The sequence below is a fragment of the Alligator sinensis genome, unplaced genomic scaffold (assembly GCF_000455745.1).
Source record: "Alligator sinensis unplaced genomic scaffold, ASM45574v1 scaffold709_1, whole genome shotgun sequence".
Lineage (NCBI taxonomy): Eukaryota > Metazoa > Chordata > Crocodylia > Alligatoridae > Alligator > Alligator sinensis.
The window spans coordinates 285,568-298,557 of record NW_005842208.1 but is presented as its reverse complement, the minus strand read 5'-3'; the positions used below and the strand labels follow the sequence as shown (position 1 = coordinate 298,557).

Genomic DNA, 12,990 nt, shown 5'->3' with positions numbered 1-12,990 from the left:
CTGCTGAAAGGGGAGCAGTGTTTAGCATCCCCTCAGGAATACCACTCGCTGATCAGAAATGTTGGGTGCAGCAGGGAGGGTTCTGCAGGCTGGTTGTGTCCAGGATGTAGCAAGGGCTTCAGGGTTGCTCTTCATTCTGGTGTTGAACACTGCTATGGTCTTGCAGCTGCCCTTATACCCCTGTACTGAGCTGGTCTGTGTATGAGCATCCTGGCTGTGTGGTGAATGTAATCAGGTCTCATTCTTTCTCCTGCGTAATGGGTGCCATTTGGGTCTGGGTATTTCCTCTTTTTGCTCTTGGAATTGGTCATGATATCATTGATGTGTTAATTTCCCTGAAAAGTAAGACTTTGAAGCCCTTTGGCATTTGTTCTCCCAACTCCAAAAAGGACCAGGTGTCAGACAGGCCTTGGGGGAAGGCCGGTCCCTGCCCCTGCATAGCATTAGTGAATGGAAGTTATCTCTCGTTCTTTTTTTTATTTGAATTTGACTCACTCAAACAAAAAAACAAGATCAAAGAGTTGTTTCCATTTCTTTTTAAAGTGAAAATTGTGGGGCTGAAATCCCTCGTAGCACAAAAGTTTGCTACCATCATTCAAGGCAAGTAGGCTGTTCCAGCTTTCCAACCTGCTCTTTGCTATCTATTTGAAATTCTGGACCAGGGTGCTAGGCTGTCCTACATCATGTCCTTTCCCCTTCTCTCTTTCTAGGAGGCCATGATGGATTTCTTCAATGCACAAATGCGCCTTGGAGGTCTGACCCAAGCACCAGGCAACCCTGTCCTGGCTGTACAGATCAACCAGGACAAGAACTTTGCATTCTTGGAGGTGAGTGAAGGAACACTGTCCTGAGGGTCAGGCTGCATCATAACCGGGGAAAACATTCTGTGAGGTATGGAAAGAAAGGTGAGAGTGTGAGTGTGGCAGTGCTGGGTATTGTGTCTGTTTGGGGCGGGGGGGGGGCTGCTCAGGCCTCTTGATAGAGATGGAGCCAAATGGGAAGGTGTCACAAAGACCCTTCAAAGAAGACCTGTCTTCCACTGAATTGCTAAGCAGAGTATTTTTCATGTATCTGAGAGAGGTCCTTTTGTCTCTTTGCCTGCTTGGTGGTTGAGCAGGAGGAGGGAGTGTGGATCCTGGGACCTGTTAGCTTCAAGCTTAGTGGGCAAAAGGGCAGACTCATTTAGTGGCCACCTAGCAACACAGCAGATTCTCTGTCCAGTGAAGGCTTTGTATTGAGGCTGGGCGGTATGGTCTTGGAGCTGGGAGCTGTGGGTGGAGCTTAGAGCTGACAATAGGAGTAGTTCCTCTCTGGACTTAAACATTTCCAGAAGCGAATCTCAGGCTCTGGACTAGTGGGGTTAGCAGGGCATGGTGCTGTTGGCTCCAGATACATCATGGATAGGTTCCTTCTTCTTTTGAAGTGATTCACAGGGGTATCTGCTGCTGGTGGGGCATTGTAGGGGATGTGATTATAGTGGAGCGCTCAGCTTGGAGAGGTAAATGGGGTCTGCAGTCCTGGTGAGGTGTTGTTGAGAAATAGGTTTGCAAAACAGGGAGCTAGTTGCTGGTGTTTTGGGGAAGTGCTGGCTTGGGGCTGGAATCTGATCATCTCCCAGGGTGCTTGGCATTTGAGTGAAGTCTTTAGGGTAGGAATCAACAACTCGTGGCCTGTGGGCCATATCCAACCAAGGAATAGACTGGGTGTGGCCTGTGTCAGCCTGGCATGCTTGAGTCACAGCAGCAGAGGACATGTCCCCAGGATGCCTGCCTTTATCTGTACCAGTGATGCTCAAGGTTTTGGCCCTGTGGGCTGGATGAGTGGAGCGGGGCCAGATTTAGGCCCCATGTGCCTGAATAGGGCCCTGTGTGGGCTCAGCTGGCCTCTAGCTGCTGGGATTGGGTCTCGGGCCAGCCCCTGGGGTGGGGTCTACACTGTCAATGCTAGGCCCTGCACTCTGGGTTTGGGTTCTCTGCTGCCCTGTGCACCCAATCTAATGTAGACCCTGAGGCTCCTTACAGATGTGGAAATTTGGCAGCAGGGGTGTGGTGGCACCACTCCCCCACTGCCAGATTTTCAGACCTGTAGGGAGCCCTGTGAGCTGGATGGCGTGGTGCCAGGGGCTGGATCTGGCCTTCAGGCTGGGGTTTGAGCACCCCAATCTGTATTCTTTACAGCATCTGATGATTGCGAGGGTGTATGCCCCTGAAGGGGCCTGGGTTTCAAGCAGTAGCTTGCGGTAGCAAAAGGTTGACAGCGCCTCCTTCAGTGAGGAAAAGATGACACTTGAGGATCTGATTTGGCCTGGCACCCTCTTGTTTGGATTGAGGTTCCTGTCCTTGTCCCTCACTCTTTTCTTGACTTCCTGTAGTTCCGATCAGTGGATGAAACCACTCAGGCCATGGCGTTCGACGGCATCATCTTCCAGGGCCAGTCACTGAAGATCCGTCGTCCCCACGACTACCAGCCTCTGCCTGGCATGTCGGAGAACCCCTCAGTCTACGTGCCTGGTGAGCATCTGGGGAGAGTGTATACCCCTATGATTGGGCACCCCTGCTTAGTATACACCCTGCCCCTGTGCGTGCCTTATAACTCCAGTGAGGGTTGGCTCTCTGCGAGTGGCCTCAGTCCCACAGTTGCTAGCAGAGCTAGCTCCAGTCCATGCTGTGTTAGTCTGATATGGACTGATGCTCAACTTGGGACTTGGGGTGTTTCAGTGGTCCCAGTGCTTTACCTCAGAGGTGGCTACACCTTGGCACAGAATGAGTGGTCTCTGTACAAGGAGTTGTCCTGTCTTGTACCGAGTGAGCATTCCTTGTTTATAGCTGGCTGTTGCACTGAGTGCAGCATTTCTGAGATGTTGCTTCTGTCCTGGGGCCTGTCCTCATTCATTTGTGGACAGGGAACACTGGGGACACCTGTACATCCCCCTGATCTCTATGACTAACCCAGTTGAGTGTCCTGGCTCCTGATGCTGGCCAGCTGGCCCAGCGCAGGAGTCTCCACTTCTTTGTATGGTACTGGACTCTGCTGCGTAGCCAGACACCCTTTCCTCTTGCTTGCAAAGCTGCTTTGCTGGGTGGTCCGACCTAGCTCAGACTGGTGCCCAATGAGAAAATGGAGGGAGTGTTTTCACCTCTGGGCCCATCTCCAGGGAGGCGGGTGCAGGGTCAGGGCAGTACAGCAAAGTACAGGGGTTGCTGAAAGGGAAAGGAGCAGGCATCCTCTGGGTAGGGGTGACCCTTACTAGCCATGCCTGGCATTGTTGTGGCCCTCAGTGGCACAGCTGGACCCATGGTGGTTTCATGCTGCTGTTGGAATCTGGTGTGAGTTGGTTTCCAGAGTTCTTTCACTGAACACAAGGATTTCAGGATACAGCTGAGTCTCTCCCACCATTTTGGATCATGCAGCCCTGCAGCCCATCCTACTGGTAGGGAGACCCTTCCCTCCCCACAAGAAGTTCTGTGCCAGGTTGCTTGGTGTATGCTGACTCTAGTGTGGGATATAGTACTGGCATGTAGGCATGTCACTGCACCTGACCTAGTTAGCCCTCCATTAGCATTGTGCTGACCCAGCTCAACTGTGGCACAGGAAGTGGCAGGTGTTGGCAGAGCAGCCTGGCCTAGAGGATATTTGGATAACGGAAGGGTTAACTCTATCTCCCCTTCCCCTGAAAACGAATGTTTCTTCACTGCCTCTTGGCTGACAGCCGCAGAGGCAGCCTGAAGAAACAGCCACATCTGAGACCCCCATCAGGGCCAGGGGTTTCATGCTGCCCTTCTTTTTTTTGGGCGCTGCTACTCAGACTCACTCAGGCATCCCCGCGTCTGCTGGGGAGCTCTCACCCCTTTCTCTGCCTCTCCGCTCGCAGGCGTGGTGTCAACGGTGGTCCCAGACTCTGCTCACAAGCTGTTCATCGGAGGCTTGCCCAACTATCTTAATGATGATCAGGTATGCCCAGTGCCCCTCCAAGCAGCTCCGCTCTTGTTCTGCTGCTGTATTCACAACAGACATTCCATGGTTGAGACTCCTTCCCAGGGTTCTTTGCTGGGGTCTCCTTGTTGATCCATGAGCTATAGGGCTGGTGATGTGCTAATCCAAGACCTCAGGGTGGGCAGGGCTGTACAGGCAGTGGTTCTTGACCTGGGGAGCCTCTGCTCACAATGAACTTGGGGGCAGTGAGGGAATTTATACCTTCCCCTGGTAGTAAGCTGCACCCAGTGTCACCTCAGGTGTGCTTTTGGCCTGCCCACCTCTTGGCATTCTCTGGTACAGGCCAGCCCCTGTTCGTGTTAAAGAAGCTTTTTCCCTGCCTGAGGCCTGCTCTAGCTTGGACTAACCCCTGCTGACCCCAGCTAGCTGTTCCTCACAGCCATAGCACCGTCCTGCCACTCCACAAGCAGCCTTGTCCTCTGTGCAATACAGCAGTGTGTGGGGCCCTCTCTCCCCATGGCCAGGCACCGGGTCCCTGAGCAGCATGGGGTATTATGCTGGATATGGCAGGGCTGTTGTGAAGTGGGGTCCTTCCATGTTGGATGCTGCCCAGGTCCTCGTGATCGTTGCCTCACTGAGTTTTCTTGAAAGGGGAAACTGAGGCATGGACCACAGATAGGTCAACAGCAGGGCTGGGGATTCACCACCTCAGCCTCATGGCAATCATTGTAGCCCTAGGTCCCCACTTCCTTGCTTACTCCTGACCCCCGGCTTCCTCTGCATAGGTGAAGGAGCTGCTCACGTCCTTTGGGCCCCTGAAGGCTTTCAATCTGGTGAAGGATAGTGCCACCGGGCTGTCAAAGGGCTATGCTTTCTGCGAGTATGTGGACATCAACGTCACTGACCAGGTATGCTGGCCTGCCCCTGTCTCCCCTGATCCCCTCTCCTCGCAGCTCTGCCGCCCTCAGAGGGCCCGCCGTCTGTCCGTCCATCCATCTGTGGGGGTGTGTGTGTGGTTTTTTTTTTCCCCTCCCATCCTTGAGCAGGTGATTTTTTTTTTTTTTTTTTTTTTTCCACCCCCACCCCACCCCACCCCTTCCTAGGAGGCTCCCGTCTCTGTCTTTCTCTCTTCGTCTCTTTCTCTCTCTCCTTACAGCTCGGTGTGCCAGCCACCCGGGCTGTTCCTGCCCGTCCTCCCCCCCTAGGTTGTGTGTCCTCGCCGTGACTGCCTCTGCTCCCTGTGCCCCTGACCCGTCCCCCATGTCGTCCCCCACCCTCCCCAGTCAGTCTGACCAGCTGAAAAATAAACCACGTGAAGCCACAGCTTTGGCTGTGCCTTGCCAGCTGGTAAGACCTTCCTTCCACCCTTCCTGGCCCTGAGCAGCACAGAGGATTTGCATCGGCGCTGGCTGCAGTTTGGCGCTGCCATGATGCCCCTTCTGCCTCCCCCCTCGCCCTCCCTCTGCTCCACTGCATTGGCGTCGGTTGTGGCCTGTAGCCATCTCTCAAGACTCTAGATAACGGTGTTTTCTCTTCTCCCGCTGTGCTTTTTGTTATAGCGGGAGGAGGAGGAAGAGAACTGTTCCCTCAGGGGCCCTCAGTGCGCTGCATTCCCAGCGATAGTTGTTCAAATGCAAGTATATATATATATTTTTTTTAATGTATTTTTTTTGGATTTAAAAAATCCCACCTCTCCGCCCCCTTTTTAAAATGCCCCTTGCAAAAAAAAAAAAAAAAGCTCCCCCACACAGCACTGCTGGGAGAGAGGGGGCCCACTGCAGAGAGGAATCCTTAGGTGCGCGTAACTTCATAACCCTTCTTTTCCCCCTCCCCCCTCCTCCCCTCCCCTTCGCCCCAATCTCGGAGGGCTTTTAAAGAGCTGGTGGTGCATGCTGGACCTTGGTGCTTGACTGAGCTGCGAGAGGGGCTCGCGTGTGTGCGGCTGCCTGTCTTCCACCCCCCACTTCCTGTCCCAAGCCACCCTCACCCCGTTCTGCTGTCATGTTGGCCAAGGCAAACCTCTGCTGTATGGGGTGTGCAGCAAGGGTGGCCTGTGGTGTCGAGCCATTCTTTTCCTGGACTGGCGAGGCTGTGTTCGTGTCTGGCTGTGGTGCTCCCTTATGCCCGGGAGGGCGACCAGGACGACTCCTGGGATGCAGGTAACAACTGGTGCCCCAGTCTGGGGTTGTTTGCCCAGCTGGAGACCACCATGGTTTGGGCTGTCTCTATTGCACCTGCCCTCTTGGGCTCTGAACACTGTTCCTCCCTGTTCAGGACAGGCTCCCCTGCCACCAGGCCCAATCTAGCCCAGCCCTGAGCTCTGGGGCAGTAGAGCTGTGTGTGTGTATGTGTGTGTGTGTGTGTGTGTGTGTCTGTCTCCCTCCCTGGGGGATGCAGGGGATGACCCACATAGGCGTGGGGGGCACCAGAGTTCATTTGCCCTCTGCTTTACAGGCCATCGCTGGACTAAATGGCATGCAGCTGGGCGACAAGAAGCTCTTGGTCCAGAGGGCCAGTGTGGGAGCTAAGAACGCCACGCTGGTGAGTGGGCTTTCCTGGGCACTTGAAGCCTGGACTTCTGAGAGAAATCTTGGAGAGGGTAGTGGGTTCTGACATAAACAATGTATGTCCCCAGCAGCTGGGGGGCATGGCTGCGCTGACGGGGAGGGGTGGTGAGCGCCTACAGGCGCCGTTGGCAGCAGCCAGCAGGGTTTGTGGACTGCCTGCAGATGCCAGTGCAGCCTTGTCCCACCAAGGGGTGGAGCACCACACTCCGGGTACACCTACACCCATGTGCACCCCCTACGCATCACCCGTGGGTTCTGGTGGGTTAGAATGTGTGTGTACAGGGGATGGAAGCTAGAACACCCAAGTTCAATCTGCTCTCTAGGTCTGAGACGCACTGAGGATGGGTTGATGGTGAGGTGTCTGTAGTGCTCCCTGACCCTGGATCATTGGTGTGGAGGTTCTTTTATTACTTGCCCCAGTGCATAGAGCTGCCACCTGCTCTGTGAACACATGGGTTGCAGCATGCTAGTCCTACTGGATTGTCTTATGCTGGAGGTGGTGAATCCCATGAACCTGTCAGATGTTCTCCTGAGCTGAGGTTGAGTGCCATACCAGGAGTGGGGAGAGCTGGTGTCAGTCCTTCAGGCAGTGAGTTTGCTGTTGCATCTGAGAGAACAGGAAACTAAGTGACAGATCAGATTTACCAGGGGGCACAAAAGTGAGTTGTTTCTGAATTGCTGGTGCTCTCCTCTGCCTGGCTGGGGCTTCAGACACTGGCAGAAGCTAGGAACATGAGCCTCTGTCACAAGGACCAACTGGGTGGGCATTGGCAACAGGTGAGGAAGTGGAATCAGAAAGAAGGATGGTTATGGCTTTGGGGGAGAGTGGGGAGAGAGGCTGGGCCTGCAGAGAGGAAGATGACTGGGCAAAGCATGCCAGGGACCAGCACCACAGTTCCTCTGGTCAGGGCTTTCTTGTGTGGGTGTTAGTGCTGGGCACCCTATAACCTTCCTGCCATGTTCCTGCAGAGCACAATAAACCAGACCCCAGTGACGCTGCAGGTGCCTGGGCTGATGAGCTCGCAGGTGCAAATGGGTGGGCACCCCACTGAGGTGCTTTGCCTCATGAACATGGTGCTGCCTGAGGAGCTGTTGGATGATGAAGAGTATGAGGAGATTGTAGAGGACGTGCGTGACGAATGCAGCAAGTACGGCGTAGTCAAGTCCATTGAGATTCCCCGGCCTGTCGACGGTGTTGAGGTCCCCGGTTGTGGCAAGGTACGGCTGGCTGCAAGGGTCCAGGCCCCACTTTAAGTTGGGGGAAGGGAGTTGCAGATTCTGGTCGGATAACATGGGTGGATATGTCGGGTGCTGGAATGTCTAGCTTCTCTCCCAGCTGTGGCAGGACAGTGGGATCTGGAAGGTTGGAGTCAGGGGCTGGGAGCTGAGATTCCTCAGTAGTGCTGGTTGGAAAGTATGTATTTCTACAAAAACTTCTAGTTTCAGCCCAGACCCTTCCATGGACAGTCAGACTGGGCACTTCTGTTTCGGAATAGCCTGTCGCACCTTGTGTACTGTGTTCCACAGGGCTGGCTGTTTGCACATGCTACCTTTCCCACAATGCTGTTGCTCTCGCTGCCAGAGTGGGGAGGTGGGACCCTGTGGGAACTTTGGTTGTGGTGCCCCTTAAACTCAACGAGAAGTAGTGTTGGAATGGACCTCCAGAGGTCATTTAGTTCAACCCCCTGTCTCAGGCAGGATCCATCCCTATCCAATCCATCCTATATAAACCATAATCCAAACGTTTATAGAAGAGTACTGTCCATGCTGATCCAACATAGACCTAACATCCTAACCTACAACTAGTAAAGCAGGGGGACCATTGCAGCCAATGTTCTGCTTCTATGAAATGTTGTCAATATATATTCAAGAGGTCTATGTAGGTCACACCCCTGCTACAGAGGAAGTAAAAAAAAAAAAAACAAAAAAAAACAAACCCCAGCAGTCCATACCAGTCTGATCCTTGTGAGATGCCATCTAAGCCTGGCCTCTGGTGGGGAGGGGGCTAAGAAACTGCAGAGCCACTGCTCCCACAAGGCACCCAGTCCTGTTCTTAAGGGAAGCATTCCCACCCCAGGCCTTGGATGCCTTTGCCTCAAGGCAGCCTTTTCAGTGACCTGCTGGCCTTCCTTGCTATGGATCCATGAGGCAGCCATGGGCAGTGGTGGCCATTAACTCTTTGCACTCTCCCTCCCCTTGCAGATCTTTGTGGAGTTCACATCTGTCTTTGACTGCCAGAAGGCCATGCAGGGCCTCACCGGTCGCAAGTTCGCCAACAGAGTGGTGGTCACAAAGTACTGCGACCCGGACTCCTACCACCGCCGTGACTTCTGGTAGCCCAGCGAGTGGGTGGGCGGGGGGCTCCAACGCTCCTTTAGCAGCGTAGCGTGTTTATATTTTATGGCCAAAACCATTTTTTTCAACTGTTTTGCGGGGGGGTTGTTTGTTTTTTTGTTTTTATTTTTTTGTTTTTCCTTCTCCCCATCCCCTCAAAGAAGAGATATTTCTGCCCTGCCTTCTCCCAGGCTCCGTGGCCGCCCTTCTGCGATGGTTACTCTGTAGTAGAGATGGTGTCTCTCTTCCCTTCTTTCTCTGCTCTCTCTCTTTCTTTCTCTCTTTCTGTGGCGTTTTCATATTTGCTAAGGAAGAATGTCCTCATTTGAGTCCCCTCTGGCCTTTTTGTTGTATCTCCCTCCCTTCGGTGTGTGTACGGATTCTTGGTTTTTTTCCCCTCCCATTTATTCCCCTGCCCTCTCATCGTAATTAAACAGTTTTTCCAATCTCTTGGCATTGTTCCACAACTTCTTTGGTTCCGGCAAGGGGAGTGCTGTCAAATCCGTTGTATGCAGCTCTTATTGACATGATTTGTGGGGGGCGCTATTGTCTTGTGGTGAAGAGGGAAGGTCCTGGCAGAGGTGGTCTGCACCCCCTGGTCCCCTAGGGTCAGAGTCTCAGGTGGGAGCCACCCCATCAGTTGAGCCCATGGGGAGACTCTAATCCCTGGGCTCTGATTAGGACTAGAAACAGTAGAATCTAGAATGGAGTTCAGGTGAAAACAAAAGGTGCGGGGAAGTGATGACCTCATGGGCTGGGCCCTCTGTGGTCTTGGCATTGCTCAGCAGACCAAAACACTTCCTGCTGTTAATACCCAATGGGAGGTGAGTGAGGGGGCTGAGCCCCAGGGGCTTTGAGACTCAAACTCTTGAATTGCTTAAGTGCCAACCCAGCTGCCAGTTGTTTTCAGAGGTGTGGCTGGTCACTAGACACCAGGAAGGATTTTTCCCCCTCCTGACCACTGCCTAGAAGTCAGTGGGGGTTTGCCTTCCTCCAAGGTTCTGGGATGTTGGTCCCAGCTCAGGCTGATTGAGAGGAGAGGCAGGGGGACTGTTGACTGAGTGTTGATGCTCTTCCTGAAAAGCAGAGGGACCTGGCTGGTGGGGGGGTCTTTGTTTGTTTTTTATTTGCGGTCAGACCCACTGGCACATGGAGTTGGGGAAGTGTCCTTCCCCTTCATAAGGTTGGTATGGGGTGGGGAGGGGGGGTGGGGGGAAGGGAGCAGGGGTTGCCTCCATCTAACATGGGGCTGTGCATGTGAGCATCTATTGACCAACTCCTGCCCTGTTGCTGCAATGGCAGCTCCCCCTTCCCTGCTTCTACCTTCCACTGCTCTGTGCCCTGTTGCTGTGGGTTATGGTTTGCAGTGATGATCTTGGGCAGTCCTTCAGTTCACAGTGGCCAGTGACTGCAGGACCTGGACTGCAGGGCTGGTGACTACTGCCCCAGGGTGCCCCCCCCTCCCTTATATTCCTTTGCCTCTATCCTCAGTCATTCCTGTGCCTGCTGGGCTGGAGGGAGCCATTACAAAGGCGGTGCTGCCCTGTAGCAGGACGTGAGGCAGATATGAGTTGGGGACACATGAAGCTGTGCTGTTTACTGGTGGCAGTGGGGTTGCTGCCTTGGGGTCTGCAGCAGAAAGCTCCAATCCTGATCGCAGAGCACTTGGTTGAAGGCTGGGGTGGCTCCCCCCTGGTTCCCTTGTGGCCTCTGCAGGGTGGTTGTGGAAACATGGGCTGCTTGTAGAGGTGGATTAACACCCCCCACAATGTTTTATTTTCAGCTTGGTGTGCCCCTGCGTCAAATGCAGCCTGTGCCCCAAAGAGCCATCCTGTTGGCTTGACCTAGCTTGCCCAACGTTTCTTCAGTGTGGCTTCTGGCCTCTGTGTAATAGTTCGGGGTGGTCAACCGGGGGCATACCTACCCCCAGGGGTACTTGGGAAGGCCCTGGGGGTTATGCACGGGCAGGCAGGCAGGGCTGGAGCGCTGCCACCCATCACCCTGTGCCACTACCTTCCAGGAGCAGAGCCAGGGGGGGCGAGGGCAGCGGCGCCCTTCTGTAGGCTGCATAGGCGCTGGCCAGATGTGGGTGGGTGGGGAGAAAGCTCACACCCTGTGCTACCCCCCTCACCCTGCCTTCTGTGTCCTGCAGTCAGGGATACACTTATTAAAAACAGTTGGAAAAACACTGTATAGTTGAGTGAATCTGCTTTAGATAAAAGTGCCAAAAAGCCTCACTGAAGTGCCAGATATATACAGATACTGGCTTGAACTATCACACTTCCTCTTCCAGTAAAGTGTTTTTTTTCCCTGTTTTTCTCAAGTCTGTCAGTGCCCATTGAGGCCTCTGTTGTCCTCCATTTGAGAGCTGGTCCTTGGTAGATGCTGAGCTCTAGTCTCTTGTTCCCTAAGCCCTGATCTGCTGCAGGAGCCTTGTGCTATTTGTGGGGTATATCCCTGTGTGTGGGCCCTGCAGTGCAAGTGTGCCCCACCCCCTCAGCCTTTCTCTGCCTGGGGCCTGACAACTCAGTACTTCCTCCCAGACCTAAGTGAGCATGCATGTCCCATTCTGTGGCCAGAGCAGTAACTGCATGCTAGGGTCTGGCATGGTATGCAAGTGCCTGGCCTCCTAGAAAAGCCCTGAGTCTGTGGCCTGTGCTGCAGTGATACTGGGGAGCACAGTGGCTTCACCTGCTATTGGGTAAGGAACTGAGCCGGTTGCAAGATGGCCAAATGCTTTCCCCAGGGATGGGATGCTTGTCTGTGGTGCTGCTAGGGCAAGGGCCTAGCCCTGCCCCCACTGTTTTGGTGTTCCTAGCTCCAGACCCCACATCTCCCAGTGAGGCTGTGGGCATGGAGATGAAGGTCTGGGCACTGCACTTCAATGAGGATGTGGAAAAACATGAGAGTCCAGAGAAGAGCCACCCTTATGATCAGGGACCTGCAAGACAAGCCATATGAGGAGAGGCAGAGGGACTTGGGCCTCTTCAGCCTACAAAAGAAGGTGGAGAGGGGACTTGGTAGTGGCTTCCTGCTACATCAAGGGAGTACATCAAGGGCTTGGTGAACAGCTGTTCACCAGGGCACCTCGGGAATAATGGATACAAATTCCTGGAAGGCTGCTTCAGGCTCAATTCCAGGAAAAACTCCTTCACAGGGTGTCTTAACTCATACAAACTCCCTCCAGTGGTGGTACAGTCACCTATCCTAGAAATCTGGAAAAGGAGACTGGACAGTCACCTTGCTGGGATCACTTGACCCCAATTATCTTTTCCTGCCTAGTGCAGAGGAACTGGACTGGATGATCTACAAGGTTCTTTCCAGTCCCTAACAATCTATGAGTTCCCCTATGCTGTGTCAGCTGCCTGGCACATTCTGCCTCTTGATAAGATACCTGCTGTATTGTAGGTCTTCCCCCCCTCTCCCAGCTGTGAAGGGAGCTGCTGTGGGGATCTAGGCTGGAGATACTTGCCAATATTAGTGCTGGGGGGTAGGATTGCCCTGATCAGGGTATCTAGCACAACCTCCCCTCAGTCCTCTTTCAGCTGTGCCCCAGGATTGCTTAGCTGTGGCTGGCACAGGCCAGGCTTGGGCAGCAGGAAGCCCTGTCCCCTTCAGGCTGGAGTTTCACTTGAGCCTGCTATTGGCCAAACTGTTCCCTACCTGTCTAAGCACACCCTGCTAGGCCTGCCCCTGCTCCCCACGATGCCCTGCCAGGGGCCCTGGGCCTGGATCCCAGTACCACCCCATTGCCCGGGGCCTGGCCATGAGCTTCCCCTCGGAGCTTCCTCTACTGTGCAGCGCCTGTGAGGGCAGGTGGGGTCCCGTGGCGCCAGGTGCTGCCCCAACCTCAATGAGAGGCGAGCGAGACCCCGGAGGCCGGGATGCTAGGGCGTGTCACCCCGCAGCCGTGTTCAGGCAGCAGAAGTGATGCCCTCCCCACCCCCGCAGCACTGCCAGGCCCTGCAAGCCTGGCGGAAAGGAAACCGAGAGTCCGGCGCCTGGAATCGAAACTCAAGTGGCTGCAGCCGGGAACAGGGGCGGGGCGGGGCGGCCGGGCGTATAAAGGCGGCGGCAGGCGCTGCGGGCATCCCCCCGTGGTGGAGCTGCGTGTTTTGTGGCTGTGGCCGCACGACAGGGGGTGGGGTGGGGTGGG

The 12,990-nt window shown here is 54.4% G+C and overlaps 2 protein-coding genes across 12 annotated transcripts in view; both read left to right on the top strand.

Annotated features, from left to right (window-relative positions):
• The window catches only part of U2AF2 (U2 small nuclear RNA auxiliary factor 2), a 21,775-nt gene extending 12,496 nt beyond the window's left edge, over nt 1–9,279 (top strand). For 6 of the 11 annotated variants that reach the window (XM_025207754.1, XM_025207750.1, XM_025207753.1 and 3 more), the window contains 7 exons: nt 711–827; nt 2,372–2,510; nt 3,806–3,951; nt 4,719–4,841; nt 6,388–6,474; nt 7,470–7,718; nt 8,703–8,837. In XM_025207754.1, the coding sequence (XP_025063539.1) occupies nt 711–827; nt 2,372–2,510; nt 3,806–3,951; nt 4,719–4,841; nt 6,388–6,474; nt 7,470–7,718; nt 8,703–8,837 (996 nt within the window). Of the gene's footprint in view, nt 1–710; nt 828–2,371; nt 2,511–3,805; nt 3,952–4,718; nt 4,842–5,492; nt 5,567–6,387; nt 6,475–7,469; nt 7,719–8,702 lie in introns of those variants that run through there. The other 5 variants (XM_025207755.1, XM_025207751.1, XM_025207758.1 and 2 more) reach the window with 3 other exon arrangements.
• A 3,321-nt stretch (nt 9,280–12,600) lies between these two features.
• Nucleotides 12,601–12,990, top strand: part of LOC102381314 (sacsin-like) — a 16,000-nt gene continuing 15,610 nt past the window's right edge. Inside the window, 2 exon segments of the mRNA XM_025207769.1 lie at nt 12,601–12,886; nt 12,889–12,990. The exon segment at nt 12,889–12,990 is cut by the window's right edge and continues 2 nt beyond it. Of these exon segments, the coding sequence (XP_025063554.1) occupies nt 12,601–12,886; nt 12,889–12,990 (388 nt within the window).